This window comes from Amphiura filiformis, chromosome 10 (assembly GCF_039555335.1).
Source record: "Amphiura filiformis chromosome 10, Afil_fr2py, whole genome shotgun sequence".
Classification (NCBI taxonomy): Eukaryota; Metazoa; Echinodermata; class Ophiuroidea; order Amphilepidida; family Amphiuridae; genus Amphiura; species Amphiura filiformis.
Window position 1 is genome coordinate 28,676,726 of NC_092637.1, and position 11,816 is coordinate 28,688,541.

General features: G+C 37.3%; 1 protein-coding gene across 1 annotated transcript; it reads right to left on the bottom strand.

The window, feature by feature from the left end:
* Positions 1–632: 632 nt before the first annotated feature.
* On the bottom strand, positions 633–9,979 carry LOC140162172 (uncharacterized). The gene is made up of 7 exons (XM_072185442.1): positions 9,735–9,979; positions 8,880–9,603; positions 6,794–6,901; positions 3,476–3,623; positions 2,676–2,774; positions 1,947–2,096; positions 633–1,221 (listed from the first exon to the last, which is right to left on the bottom strand). The coding sequence occupies exons 1-7, from the start codon at positions 9,787–9,789 to the stop codon at positions 1,045–1,047; spliced, it is 1,461 nt and encodes a 486-aa protein (XP_072041543.1). The 5' UTR covers positions 9,790–9,979; the 3' UTR covers positions 633–1,044.
* Positions 9,980–11,816: the final 1,837 nt, after the last annotated feature.

The following is an 11,816-nucleotide window of genomic DNA, read 5'->3' on the forward strand; positions in this document are numbered from 1 at the left end:
AAACACCCAAAAAAATTAGGTCTTTTTGGGAAAAAATCCATATCTTCAATATGAAAGGTCAAAATTTTCAATTGACCGTCGGCTTTTCCTCCCAGCTACATACACTTTAAGAATATATCATTAGATTTATATAATTTACTTCGAGGACTGTTATATATCAAAAATTTGAAAAATATCAAATTTTTATAATTTGTCATAAAATTTGTATTATATTGTGATTTTCAAAAATGAAAATTATTTGATATCAGAAAGACATGCTTCAGATTCAGAATGCAATTCGATAGGTCTGAGGTGCTCTCATGTCCCACAAAAAATACTGTCGAAACGCATAATAAACGCTTTTTTCTAGATCCCTTAAGTAGAAAGTAGGTAATTTTCTTTAAATTTGGCTAAAATTTGGACTTTTGGGATATCCGTGGGTCCACTTTCAATTTCACAGCAGCACATCTCTAAACCATACTTGAGTACTCCCCCAATAGTACATTGCACTAATGATAGGCCTACAATAATTATTTACAACACAAATATGTATACAGCTATACCGAGCAGTTACTGAGTAAAGAAATGCATTAAAAGTATTTTTAGACACATTTGCTATCAATTCAATGTGGATTTTTTTCTGTGCTGTCAGTCATGAAATAAATGTTTTTTATTGTAATTTTACACCCTACACTATTCTTATTGCATTTGCACATCTGTGTATATGGGCAATATCAAGCGCATTATTCCGCAATGCGAAGTTTGCATTTGAATTTCGTATTAATGCAGCAGCTAAACATGCAGGTGAATAGCATAATGGAAACTATTTTTTGGTAAGTGAATGATAAGGCAGGAGAAACTTTTCCAAACCACCCTAATTCCCTAATTTGCATATGCAAACTTTGCGTAATGAAATGATGCGCCTGGCATTGCCCATATATTTTAATTTTTTGATGTCAAACATTTCTAGGCATTACCAGCTGAAATCGGGCAGATAACGCTGATGAAATTTCAACCAGGGGACAAGTGACCTGGTGAAAGGGGGTTGCAGTAGAAAATTTACATTCATGAAGTAGATTTAAAGTTGTGACGGCACTGGTTGCATTTTGGTGAACTTGGTGGACTTGATGGTGTCCCACATCTTGAGCATAAGGTGGCTGCTTCTTTCATTGCCTGTACCAGATCTGATGGCTGCACGACCAGGGCTACTTCCTTTTTCCCCTTCTGAAGAAGTGCTTCAACCTGTGATATAGATCAAATAAGTGAAACATGAATGACAATGACTGTTTTTTTTTTGTTGGGGTTTATTCTTTTTTAAAGATAACCATAACCATTTCCATAACTGCTACTTTCATTTGAAAAAACAACAACTAAAAAAAACCCCTTTTGGTCATTTGATAAAATTACGTTTATATTTAAGAATTCTGGCTTCATAAGCCTTTTGTATACAAAGCTATGTTTCACTGGTCTATACTTTATTGGGGTCAGAAATGGACATAAGATTTTGCTGCCACTGGAAAGCCCAAAGTTTTGTACATGTACCAAAATCTTATTTTTGCCAAAAATTTTGATGAGACAGTTTTAGACAGTTTTGCAATGAGCCTGAGGTTAAGGAATCGGATAGCAACATTTGCACATTATTTTTTTAAGACTTGAGAGCACATCAGACTTATTGAATTGCATTCTGAATACAAGGAATCTCTTTCTGATATCAAATGATGTTTATTTTTTTTGTAATTAGCAATATAATACAAATTTTATGGCAAATTATTCAAAATTGATATTTTTGACATTAAGCAGTCCTAAAAATCTTGGGTCTTTAAGTCTTCCACACTACCCTGTGGAAGATTTAGCTTAAAAGCTAAATCTTCCACAGGGGTAGTGTGGATTTTAAATGGAATAGCCCAGTGGAGATAAGGCAGTGTTGCGCTGAGCCCTGGAAATGTGTAAGATTTGTTGAGGCCTACCTCTGTTGTATTTGCATAGAAGTTGAGTGGTTGCCAGTTGATTTCAGTGATAGCCCAATCAACCAATGTACCAGCATTGATGACACCTGTAGTCTGGCAACTGAGAGTGGTGGAAGAACCAAACGCTCCTGATGCGGAGATTTTCTTGATCTGTCATTGAGGATAAATTCGGAAGTAAATAAGATTATATCAAAATGAAATGACCAGACTCTTAAATATAAAGGTCTGGTCATTTCAAGTGGAAATTTCAGTGGGTTTGGAATGTTGTATAATTATTGGCTATAGAAGGGTTGTATATGAAAGTTTTTTGATGTCAATTATTGCTTTAACGTTGATAACATAATTTTACGACCAAATGTTGGACGTTGAACCAACCAATTTACTAATTATAGGTTAATGGGCTTAATGACATGATGGATTTAAAAAGTGCAATGTGTTTATTATATATATGTGTTTACCGGTCTGGTTAATTCGTTGTTAGTGTTTTAAACTCGTAGTGGCGCAGCCAGGAATTATTCAGGGGGGCAAAATTTGACACAAATTGTCAAAAATGGGCTAAAAAGCACAAAAAGGTCTAAAATCTTAAATATCAGGGCGGCCAGCAGCTCACGTCACGTGGAGTATAGGGTGGAGGACTAAGGGGGGGCAAAACTTAGCCCTGACTACGCCACTGCAACGCGACCCACCTGACATAATCAGGTACGACTCTTTTAAAAGTTTTCTACTTACGATATTGTTTTCCACTGTGATGCCTAAACTTTGGTCTGGGAATTGACGGTCTACGATTAGCGCAGTAGCATGCGGAGCTCTTTTCAACGTCAAGCAAATCTAGAATTGCATATTGAGAAAGATTACAAATCAAATCAGAAAAAGAAAGGTTTCGAGGCCTGTCTTGAGTTAAATTTTAGGGATGACACTTCAACAGCAAAAACAAAATGTTTTACAGAAAACTTTTTTTTGCCTTGGGTATGAAAATGTTTCAACAAGGTTCTAAAACATTTTTGAAAACTTGATGCAAACATTCGAACATAATGTTTTGCAAAATTGTTTGTTAGAAATATATCGCAACAAATGATTCTAAAAATCAATTAAAAAATTGATCAATTTTAATTGTGTGCATCTATAATAGAAGTATTAAGGTTATTAATTATTTTAAACTGTTGTGAGTTGGTAGTTCACAGCATCTTACGAATGGTAGTGAGCTTTGGCAAAAACTGCATTGCTCAATTCATAGCGAGCGTGTAGAAGAATTAAAATATCACAGATATACTTTTATAGGTGCTGTGGTTCTTGAGTTACATTGTAAAGAGGGCTGAAACAACAACACTTTTGTAAAACGTCATAACTAATTAACAACAATAAATTAAGCAAGTTTGCAAAGTATACGATTTGTAGATTGACCTTTTGCAAAACATCAAGGTCTTAATTTTTAATAATATATTGATCTAGATAATGAAAATCGATTTTTGAAAAAAGACCAAACTCCGGTCTGCTGACATGTTAGGTTTTGCAGGAACGTTATTATTTACCTCATTTGTGTCCAGGGAAGATAGCACATTGTAGACAAATTTGGCATCACGACCTTGGACCTTGATATCATTCACCTTGATAAGCTCATCTCCAGGGTGCAACTGCTGTTCTAGAGCTATGCCTTCTGTTGATTCCCAGGAACATATCCTGAACATAATTGAAAAAAAAAAAAGTGTTTCGATATGAAGGCTAGAAGTTCTACTCCCCAGTCCAGAAAAGTACAGAACTTATTTTTTGGAATAAAACAAATATGATGTTGTTTTGCCAAATGAAACACAGCTGCATCATATTCCTTTAGTTAGTCCTAACTGGCAATTAAAGTTAAAATTCACTATTTGGCCAAATGTTTTAATATAGGGCCAAAAACATGCATTTTGGCTTGTTTTTAGACAATCGAGTCAAAAAATCAAAAACTTTGAACAAGTCTAATCATTCAAAATCTTGATTATGTGCCGAAATTTTGCTAACATTTTTGTGTGTGTTACTTTAATTAAATGATTGGTTATAAGAATAAAACATATCTTTTCTAAAAATTATAATGCATTAACTGAAAGTAGTCATAGTACAAGGGCTTGATTGTCACAGCATACGAAAAACACCCTAAACACGCATGTTTTTGGCCCTTATTTCCCAACATTAGCCAAATTTTAAAATTTCACTTTTATTGCTAGTTAGGACTAACTAAAGGATTAGGATATTTAGCTATGTTTCATTTGGCAAAAAAGGATAATATTTTTTTTAATCCCAAAAAATTTAGTTCTGTATTTTTCTGGAATAGGGAGTAAAGATCAACATGCATAACTTATTGTAGAGTTAGGATTATAGGCAGAGGTGTGATTTGTCTGGATTTTTGTAGTCGAAATTTACGCAATATTATTGATTTTCAGCCCGTTTTAGGGTATTTTTGCCCGATTTCGCACTGTTTTTCTGGATTTTTTAAAACAATTTTCTGGATATTTCAAAAGCTTTTAATCACACTCCTGTATAGGGGTTATGAGATATATGAGATAATTAGTGTTAGGTTGAGTACTTATTCCAAAATAAGACTTTTACGTGCTCACTGGAAATGGGTGACGGGGATGTGGGACCACTTGTTTTGTCACTGACCCAATAGTTCTGAACGACCGGTTTTGGAATAGCTCTCGCCGAATAACCCCATTTTTTTCTAGAATTACCAGATTTTTATTTCGACACTGTTATGGGCGCATTTCATGCATCAGGTTTCACTGAATAACGCATTTTAAGGGGCTTCTGACTCAATGACCGCTTTTTGGCAAATTGGACACCCTAGTTAGGTCTATGTGACATTTTGATGGGGAAACAGTGAGGGTTTTCGTAACTGGATTAGGAACATAATTCAACATGATATTGTTCTTAAAGGCGTTCTTAAAATTTAAACCATTTTGGGCCCTACAGTTATGGTCAAATTTATGTTTTGCATTGAAACCATTTTGGGCCCTACAGTTATGGTCAAATTTATGTTTTATTATTAATTCTGTGCCAAATATTAGACGGAACTGTCAGGACAGTTTCTGGACATTTTATGCCGAAAATCCCGAAATAACGAGGTAAAATGAAAACAAAAACCCACTTTACTATCTGGTGTTTTAAGACATTAATTCAAAATTATTGGTCTGTGAACAATATTTGGAAAAAATGAACCAAATTCATTTTAAAAGGTTAGCAATCCTGAAAATCTTTCCCTTCAAGTGGGATGCGTCATAATTATAGATATGTCATAAAAAATAGAAACGTCACATAAACTCAGTAAATTGTTCAAGTGGTATATATATAAGGACAAAGTGCACAGGTTCGTTCAGGCCGTTCCCGTATTTTGGTAAACCAGCGGGAATTCCAAAGGGTTTATCAATAGGCCTATGTTTGTTTCCGTGACAATTTCGTAAATTAACAGTGTCCCAAAATAAATCTTTATCATGTCTATGTAGCCTACCTATTTGAGCAGTTAAGGTTGGCCTTAACCCTGGAATTATGGAAACTTTTTAAAAATCCTTATAACTGCTAAATTGTTGGTCTAAAGTATATAAAAGTATACATCTTTAAAAGACTTGATACATTCATCCGTGATGTTAAATGTGAGGTGTGCGGTAATGCGAGTTCGAGTCCCGGCGCAGTCACAGTTTGCTCACGTGAGTAATTGAACTACGGAACTAACTGCTTATTGTCTCTCTTATCTTACCCCGTACGATAACTCGGAAGACGGGAAGAGCCAACCACGTTTAGCTTCGGCGGTTTATTGAGGTTTGCATATGGTGTGCGCTTTTTTAGCTGCACATCCCTCTGTCTTAAATTGCCCGATTGAACATTCAATCCAAAAGATTGAATTTTCAATCTCGCCGTACCGAATTAGGGACAAAAAGTTTTCGACTGTATATTCAGTCGGGTGATTTGAATTTTTCAAACTTTTTTTTCAGTCAAAAGGAGTGATTCTCAATCTTTTACAATCTTTTAGCGATTAAAGTTAGAGGCAAATCTTTTTCGATTGAATTTTCAGTCGAAAGGATTGATTTTCATTGTTTTTCAATCATTTGCCGTCTCAAATTAGGGACAACTCCTACCCAGTTGAAAAAAGTTTGAAAATGTTCACTCTAAAACAGTTTGAAATCTCATTCCAAACATATGCAACACAGGTCATTTGGCAGTACATTAGGAGTAACACTTGATTAAAGTGAAATCAGTCTACAAAGAGAGTTAGAGTGAACATTTTTTTTTTTTTTTTTAGATTGATTCCTATCATCAATCGTTAAAAGATTGACATTTTTCAATCGGCCAATTTAAGAGAGCTGGTTACACTGCAATTGGAAAGGTACCGGCACGCCCGGGGGTCACTCATTTTGGATATCGCAGCTCCTAAAGACCCCCTCTATTTGACCAAAATAGAGCTCCGAAAGACCCTTGATTTTGGTCATTTCAGCTCTGAAAGGTTTTTTAAGGCGATTTTCAACCAGAAAGCCAAGAAAGACCCTTGATTTGGACTGATCGCAGCTCCAAAAGTCCCAATTTTACTTGTTCGCAGCTCCAAAAGACCCCCTTTTATTGGTTTGTCGTCAGCTCCCAAAGACCCACCACCTCAAAATTCCGGGGAGCATACCTACCAAAATATTTCGATGTGCCCCCCCGGCCGGCACGTTTATGTAAGTATGACCCAAATTTGGTTTATCTAAATTCGGCATGCAGTCGAACCTGTGTTTTACTCCCATAGCCACGGTTTAGCGCAGACTGAGAATCTTTGGTTGTAACCCATTCCTCATAGTTTTGGAAGCAAAATCGAGGTTTGAAGACCAATATATAATACCTACCAAATTGACCCGCGAATATTTGCTAAGTGCAATCTTTTCCCTCCCTGTAGGTCCGATTCTTGGAATGTAATTGTCACATTGTCCTGTCGTTTATTTTCCACAAATCGTCTGTATATGAAATATTAAAAGAAACGGACAAAAATTAAGAAAGGACTGCACTGTTAACTAACATCTAAAGCCCTGGGCGCTGTCCCCGTTTCAGAAATTGCAGTATTTTCCCCGAGTGAATTGGAAAGTGTAAAACGTTTTTGTTTTTTTCAAAGTTCAAAAGTTTTCCCAAATAATCCCAACCACCTAATTTGGAGAAATATCCAGAGTTCCTGACTTTTCAAGTTATGCAGCAAACCAGCAACCTAAACAATAGCATGAATAGTAACATTAAGCGTAGTGGATGGGAGCAAGGGCGTAGCAAACGGGGGGACAGGGTGGACGAAGTCCATGGGCCCCCAGGGTTCAGGGGCCTGAGCACAAAAGCGAAAATTAAATAAGGGCTGATAATGGAGAGCAGGGCCGATGGGCAGATGGGCCCGGGTCCTGGGCCTCCAAATTGCCCTATGCATCTTTCTTTTAACCCCAATAACATGAATAACAACATGTTTTTTGGCCAAAATAGGCTAAAATTTTAATTTTTTCCGCGCTTCACGCTCATTCAAAGCAAAATTCATGTTGATCTTGGGCTAAAATAGTCTGAACAAATTTAGGAACAAAATATGTAGTCCCCCTCTATCATGTCTATAAGCACTTCTATAGTATAGTTACGTAAACCAAAACTTGGCCGCTGACTTATGTGCACAGTATGCCTTCCTCGGCACGTGAGTTCGGGGCCTCCAATTTCGACCAGGGCCCCCATAAGGTAAATCCCACACTGGTTAAAAGGGCCCGTCCATGTGCCCCTGATGCTCTTGCTACGCCCCTGGTTGGGAGGGTCAATTTATGTATAGATTCATTATTCTATTTATTCTGATTTATTATCTCTCCAGCTCCAAACAATGAAAGTTGACATTTTTACGCGCTTCACGGACGTTAAAAAACACAAAAATTATGAGACGGTTTTAGCGCAATGTACCGAAATAATTAGTAACATATGTGCACATTTCCGCGCGCCTTCGCAAAATTCGTTCAGGAAGAGTCATTTTGGTAACCTATAGGGAAGGGGCACTATTTCATATCCTTACCGGTTACGGGCGCCACAAACCTACGCCCTGGTAACCACCTGTATCGGGACAGGATAAAAAATGCTCTCCCTCTTCCAGTCAATGTGCCCAATTGAAGGGAAACCAATTTTTCTTCCGTGTTCAGAAAATATATATCATAACCTTTACAATGATATATCATTTGACTTCAAACGATATCCAGAAGCGGAGTTATAACTTGTTAAACTTTGCTCCTTCAGTAAAAGGGTACATAACTTTGGCACTACATTATTTCTCTTTTTCCACATTGCTGGTCAAATGGTCATAATTGGTGGTCACTTCAAATCATCCCCAACTAAACGAGGTTCAGGAATGTCCTCTCATTGTTAATTGTTGGTTAACCCACCACTTGAACAGGATTTAGCCAAAGCAAACAAAGACTTAAGCTTTTTACTAATTCTATACATTAGTAAGCTTATTATCCTCTTCAACAATAGGATTAAGGATTAGTGTTTGACTGGACTAAAATGAGAAACATGTAGGACAAATATTAGGGACATATGAATACAACCTCTATGTACATTTTGCACTGTAACTCGAAATACAATTTGCCGACTTTACGAGCGGTTTGAGATGGACGGTCACATATGATATAACACGAGTCCTTCTGCCACCGGGCTAGCTTTAGTGAGGTTCCTAATATAAGGCACCAGAAACAAATCTTTGGATCGACCGTTGATGCTGCTTCGATGCTTGTTATTAATGAACTGATAAATCACAGATTCATATGTTATTACAATTAACAATAGTCAATAAATTGATTTCATAAATAATAAGGATCTACCAAGCATCGATGGTCGATCAAAAGATCAAACTAATTTGTTTCTATTGCCTAATAAACAAGGAGTTTTTTATGATTGACTAAAATACATTTTGGTCCAAAAAGCACGAACCTCAAACTAGCGTGATTGGTAATTCCATCACGGGCCGGTAAAGGAGGCGACGCGCGTCTGCGGCTGGATTCATATGGTGTACTGTACTTGCGTTCAGTTTCAGATGTTTTTGGCTCCAATGGTCCATCACAGGGCCCTATAGGCTGTAGATAATATGGTGTCATTCCCGAGTTTTCATAGTAACGCGGCGGGTATTCGAGATACAAGTTTTCCTTGCTACGAAGTGGCTTTGCGAAGTTTGCGATGTCTAGGACCGATGGCTGCCTGCCAGATGGACGTTGCAGAGGTCTTTGTGCATCCGGAGCTGAATGTTCTTGGCTGCGTGACATTTGTTGCCGAGCTGCGTAGTCATGGGAGTAAACAGAATCTTCCCTGCTTCGGAGTGATCTTGGTGCATCTCGGCGCAACTTAACCTCAGGCTCCAGATGACGAACGCGAGGGATGTCAGATTCGAATGTCCTACTATTACGACTTGCTCTTCTAGCTCTTGCCGTTTCCCCTGCATTTAATATCTGATCATTATAAATGGCAAAACCTCCTGCTCCACAATTCAGAGCCGTGTACTGGTTTTCGTTATTATTGAATACATCAGGGCTGACTTCGTAGTGGTTGTTGTCGACATCCTGGCAGTCTGTGATGTGCTGTCTAAGATCTGACGTGCATGGAACAGGTGCTTTGAATGGGGTACCATTTTGAAAGTAGACATTAGGTGCTGAAATTCCAGCTATTAAAGTGTAGGAAAATGAAAGAAAAGGAACAACACAAAGTTGATGTTACACACATTATCTTATTAATTTGACTTATTCTAGTAATAGTTTGATTATTTGGTCATAATTAGGCAAATTTGATAATTACCTGTCGAAGAGCTTTCCATATTTCTTGATGATGACGACCATTCATCACTAGACATGCTTGATTGTGAAGAATACGAATCTCTTGTGGAATGCTCTTCATCACAACTCGTGGGGCTTCCAGTAACATGTAGGCCTACCTGTAAACACAATTAAGTAACCGAATTGAGTAATAGATTGGCCTTACAATAGTACTTGTTTGTATATGCTTGTCGATCGTTTTTGTCGCTGGATAGTGGATAGCGCCGGCTGATTAATTTAGCTTTCATCAAAATCACTATATATGCTTGTAGACGAGGTTTTACGGTATAGTATCACAAGACAACAACAAATTTGTGTAAATGTAAAATATTACAGTAGCGGTCATTGTGATGTAGAATTGGCAAGATAGAAATGAAGATTCAATCTTATTGCGTACTATTGTACGGACAGAAGCAACGTTGAATAAAAATAATGAAAAATTATGAGGTCTTTCACTGAAGACTACCCCTTTTCAGAGCCACCAAACCGTTCACATTAGTAGATAGGCGAGGTCTGCTTGTTCTCTGTTGACAAGGGAAGTCTTCAGTGAACGGCTCTTTTCAGAGCCACCAGTAGGCAAGGGCGGCCTACCTGTCTCATTCTTAGGTACTTTGTTCTGCAGAAGTCAGAGCTACTCCTGACGAAAGCTTGTCAGTTCTAAACTTATCCGACGGCGAACCCGCTAAAAACTTATCAATTGTTATGAACTTCCGTCGTAAAAGCCTTATTAACAATACTCTTGACTTTAAAGCTTATACTGTTTTAGGTTGTATATTTATTACGTTTTGCAAAATATATGCAAGTGTTGACAGAAGATATAAGAAAGTAAACAGAGGACTGTAAGATACAGAACTCTCGGCTGTTAATTAAAACAAACTATAGCTGAAAGAGTACAATATACAAGTATTGTTAAGTAAAACATAATATACCTTTGAGACATCAGCAGCCACATTGGAGGTTTCAAGCTCTCTTTGAAATACGCCCTCTACGGCATGAACTGAGATTGGCTTCCGGTTCCTTGGTGTAACTGATGGAGGTTTTCTGCTCTTACAACTTTTACACTTCCGAGTTAATCCACTGCTTGGTTTAATCGTTTTATCAGCATTTTCTAGCCACCCAAGATTTGTAAGAGGAATAAGAAGTGCTTGGTACCACTCTTCCATCTCTTGCCTTTTCAGGGAAAAAGAAGCGAGAATTTTATTTATTGGGTGGTTTAACATTTCAAACTTATTCATTGCATTTCTACATGCATACTGAATTATATATATGACCTAGTGCACACAAGAATAATTGGGCGCACTACAGTTTACCTTCAAATTTAACTCGCAACTCTTCTTTTCCTCACAGTCGATATTTCTTCTCATCTAAATTTTAAGTTTCTGATACTTTAATGATTAAAGGATGCACACTCTTTCTCATTATGCAACAAGCAAATCTTTTTACTATTCTAAACCGTCGTCTTTTAATGAAAATACAACACTATGTTGGTAAGCCTCATTTCCACAGAATAAAAAAGGCTTTTATTGAGATAATGCCACAAAGGTTTTGGATGTAAATAAAAAAATATCTGCATTTAGTAGTAAATTACATAAGAATGTTTGAAAAACTTATGAATATGAACAGGAAAGCTGGTCCTTTGATTGATTTCAAGTCAACCCATCTCCATTGCATCTATAAGACAGGGTTGGGCGTAAGACTATTCTCATTAAATATAGCTCTATCGCTCGGGTAGTTCTGACCTTGGGCGGAAAGGCTGCATAGTGAGTAACACTATGCTGAGTGTAGCTCAATGTGAATGACCATTTGACCACTTTCTCAAAATCACTGAACTGTGCAAGGTGTCCGATAGAATAAGCAATCTTCCCAAGGATGCAAAATCTCTGTACTTATAATCATTTCCATCTTAAAACTTGGCGACTATCCAGTATTGCACACCCACGTGTCCTTCGTTTCTCAAAGTTTTCAGGGGTGGACAAATTAGACGTACAACACGCGGGGTACACGCGATCATATGTACGCGTAGCCATCGTTTTAGTGTGAGGGGGCAAAGCCAAATATTCGTCCC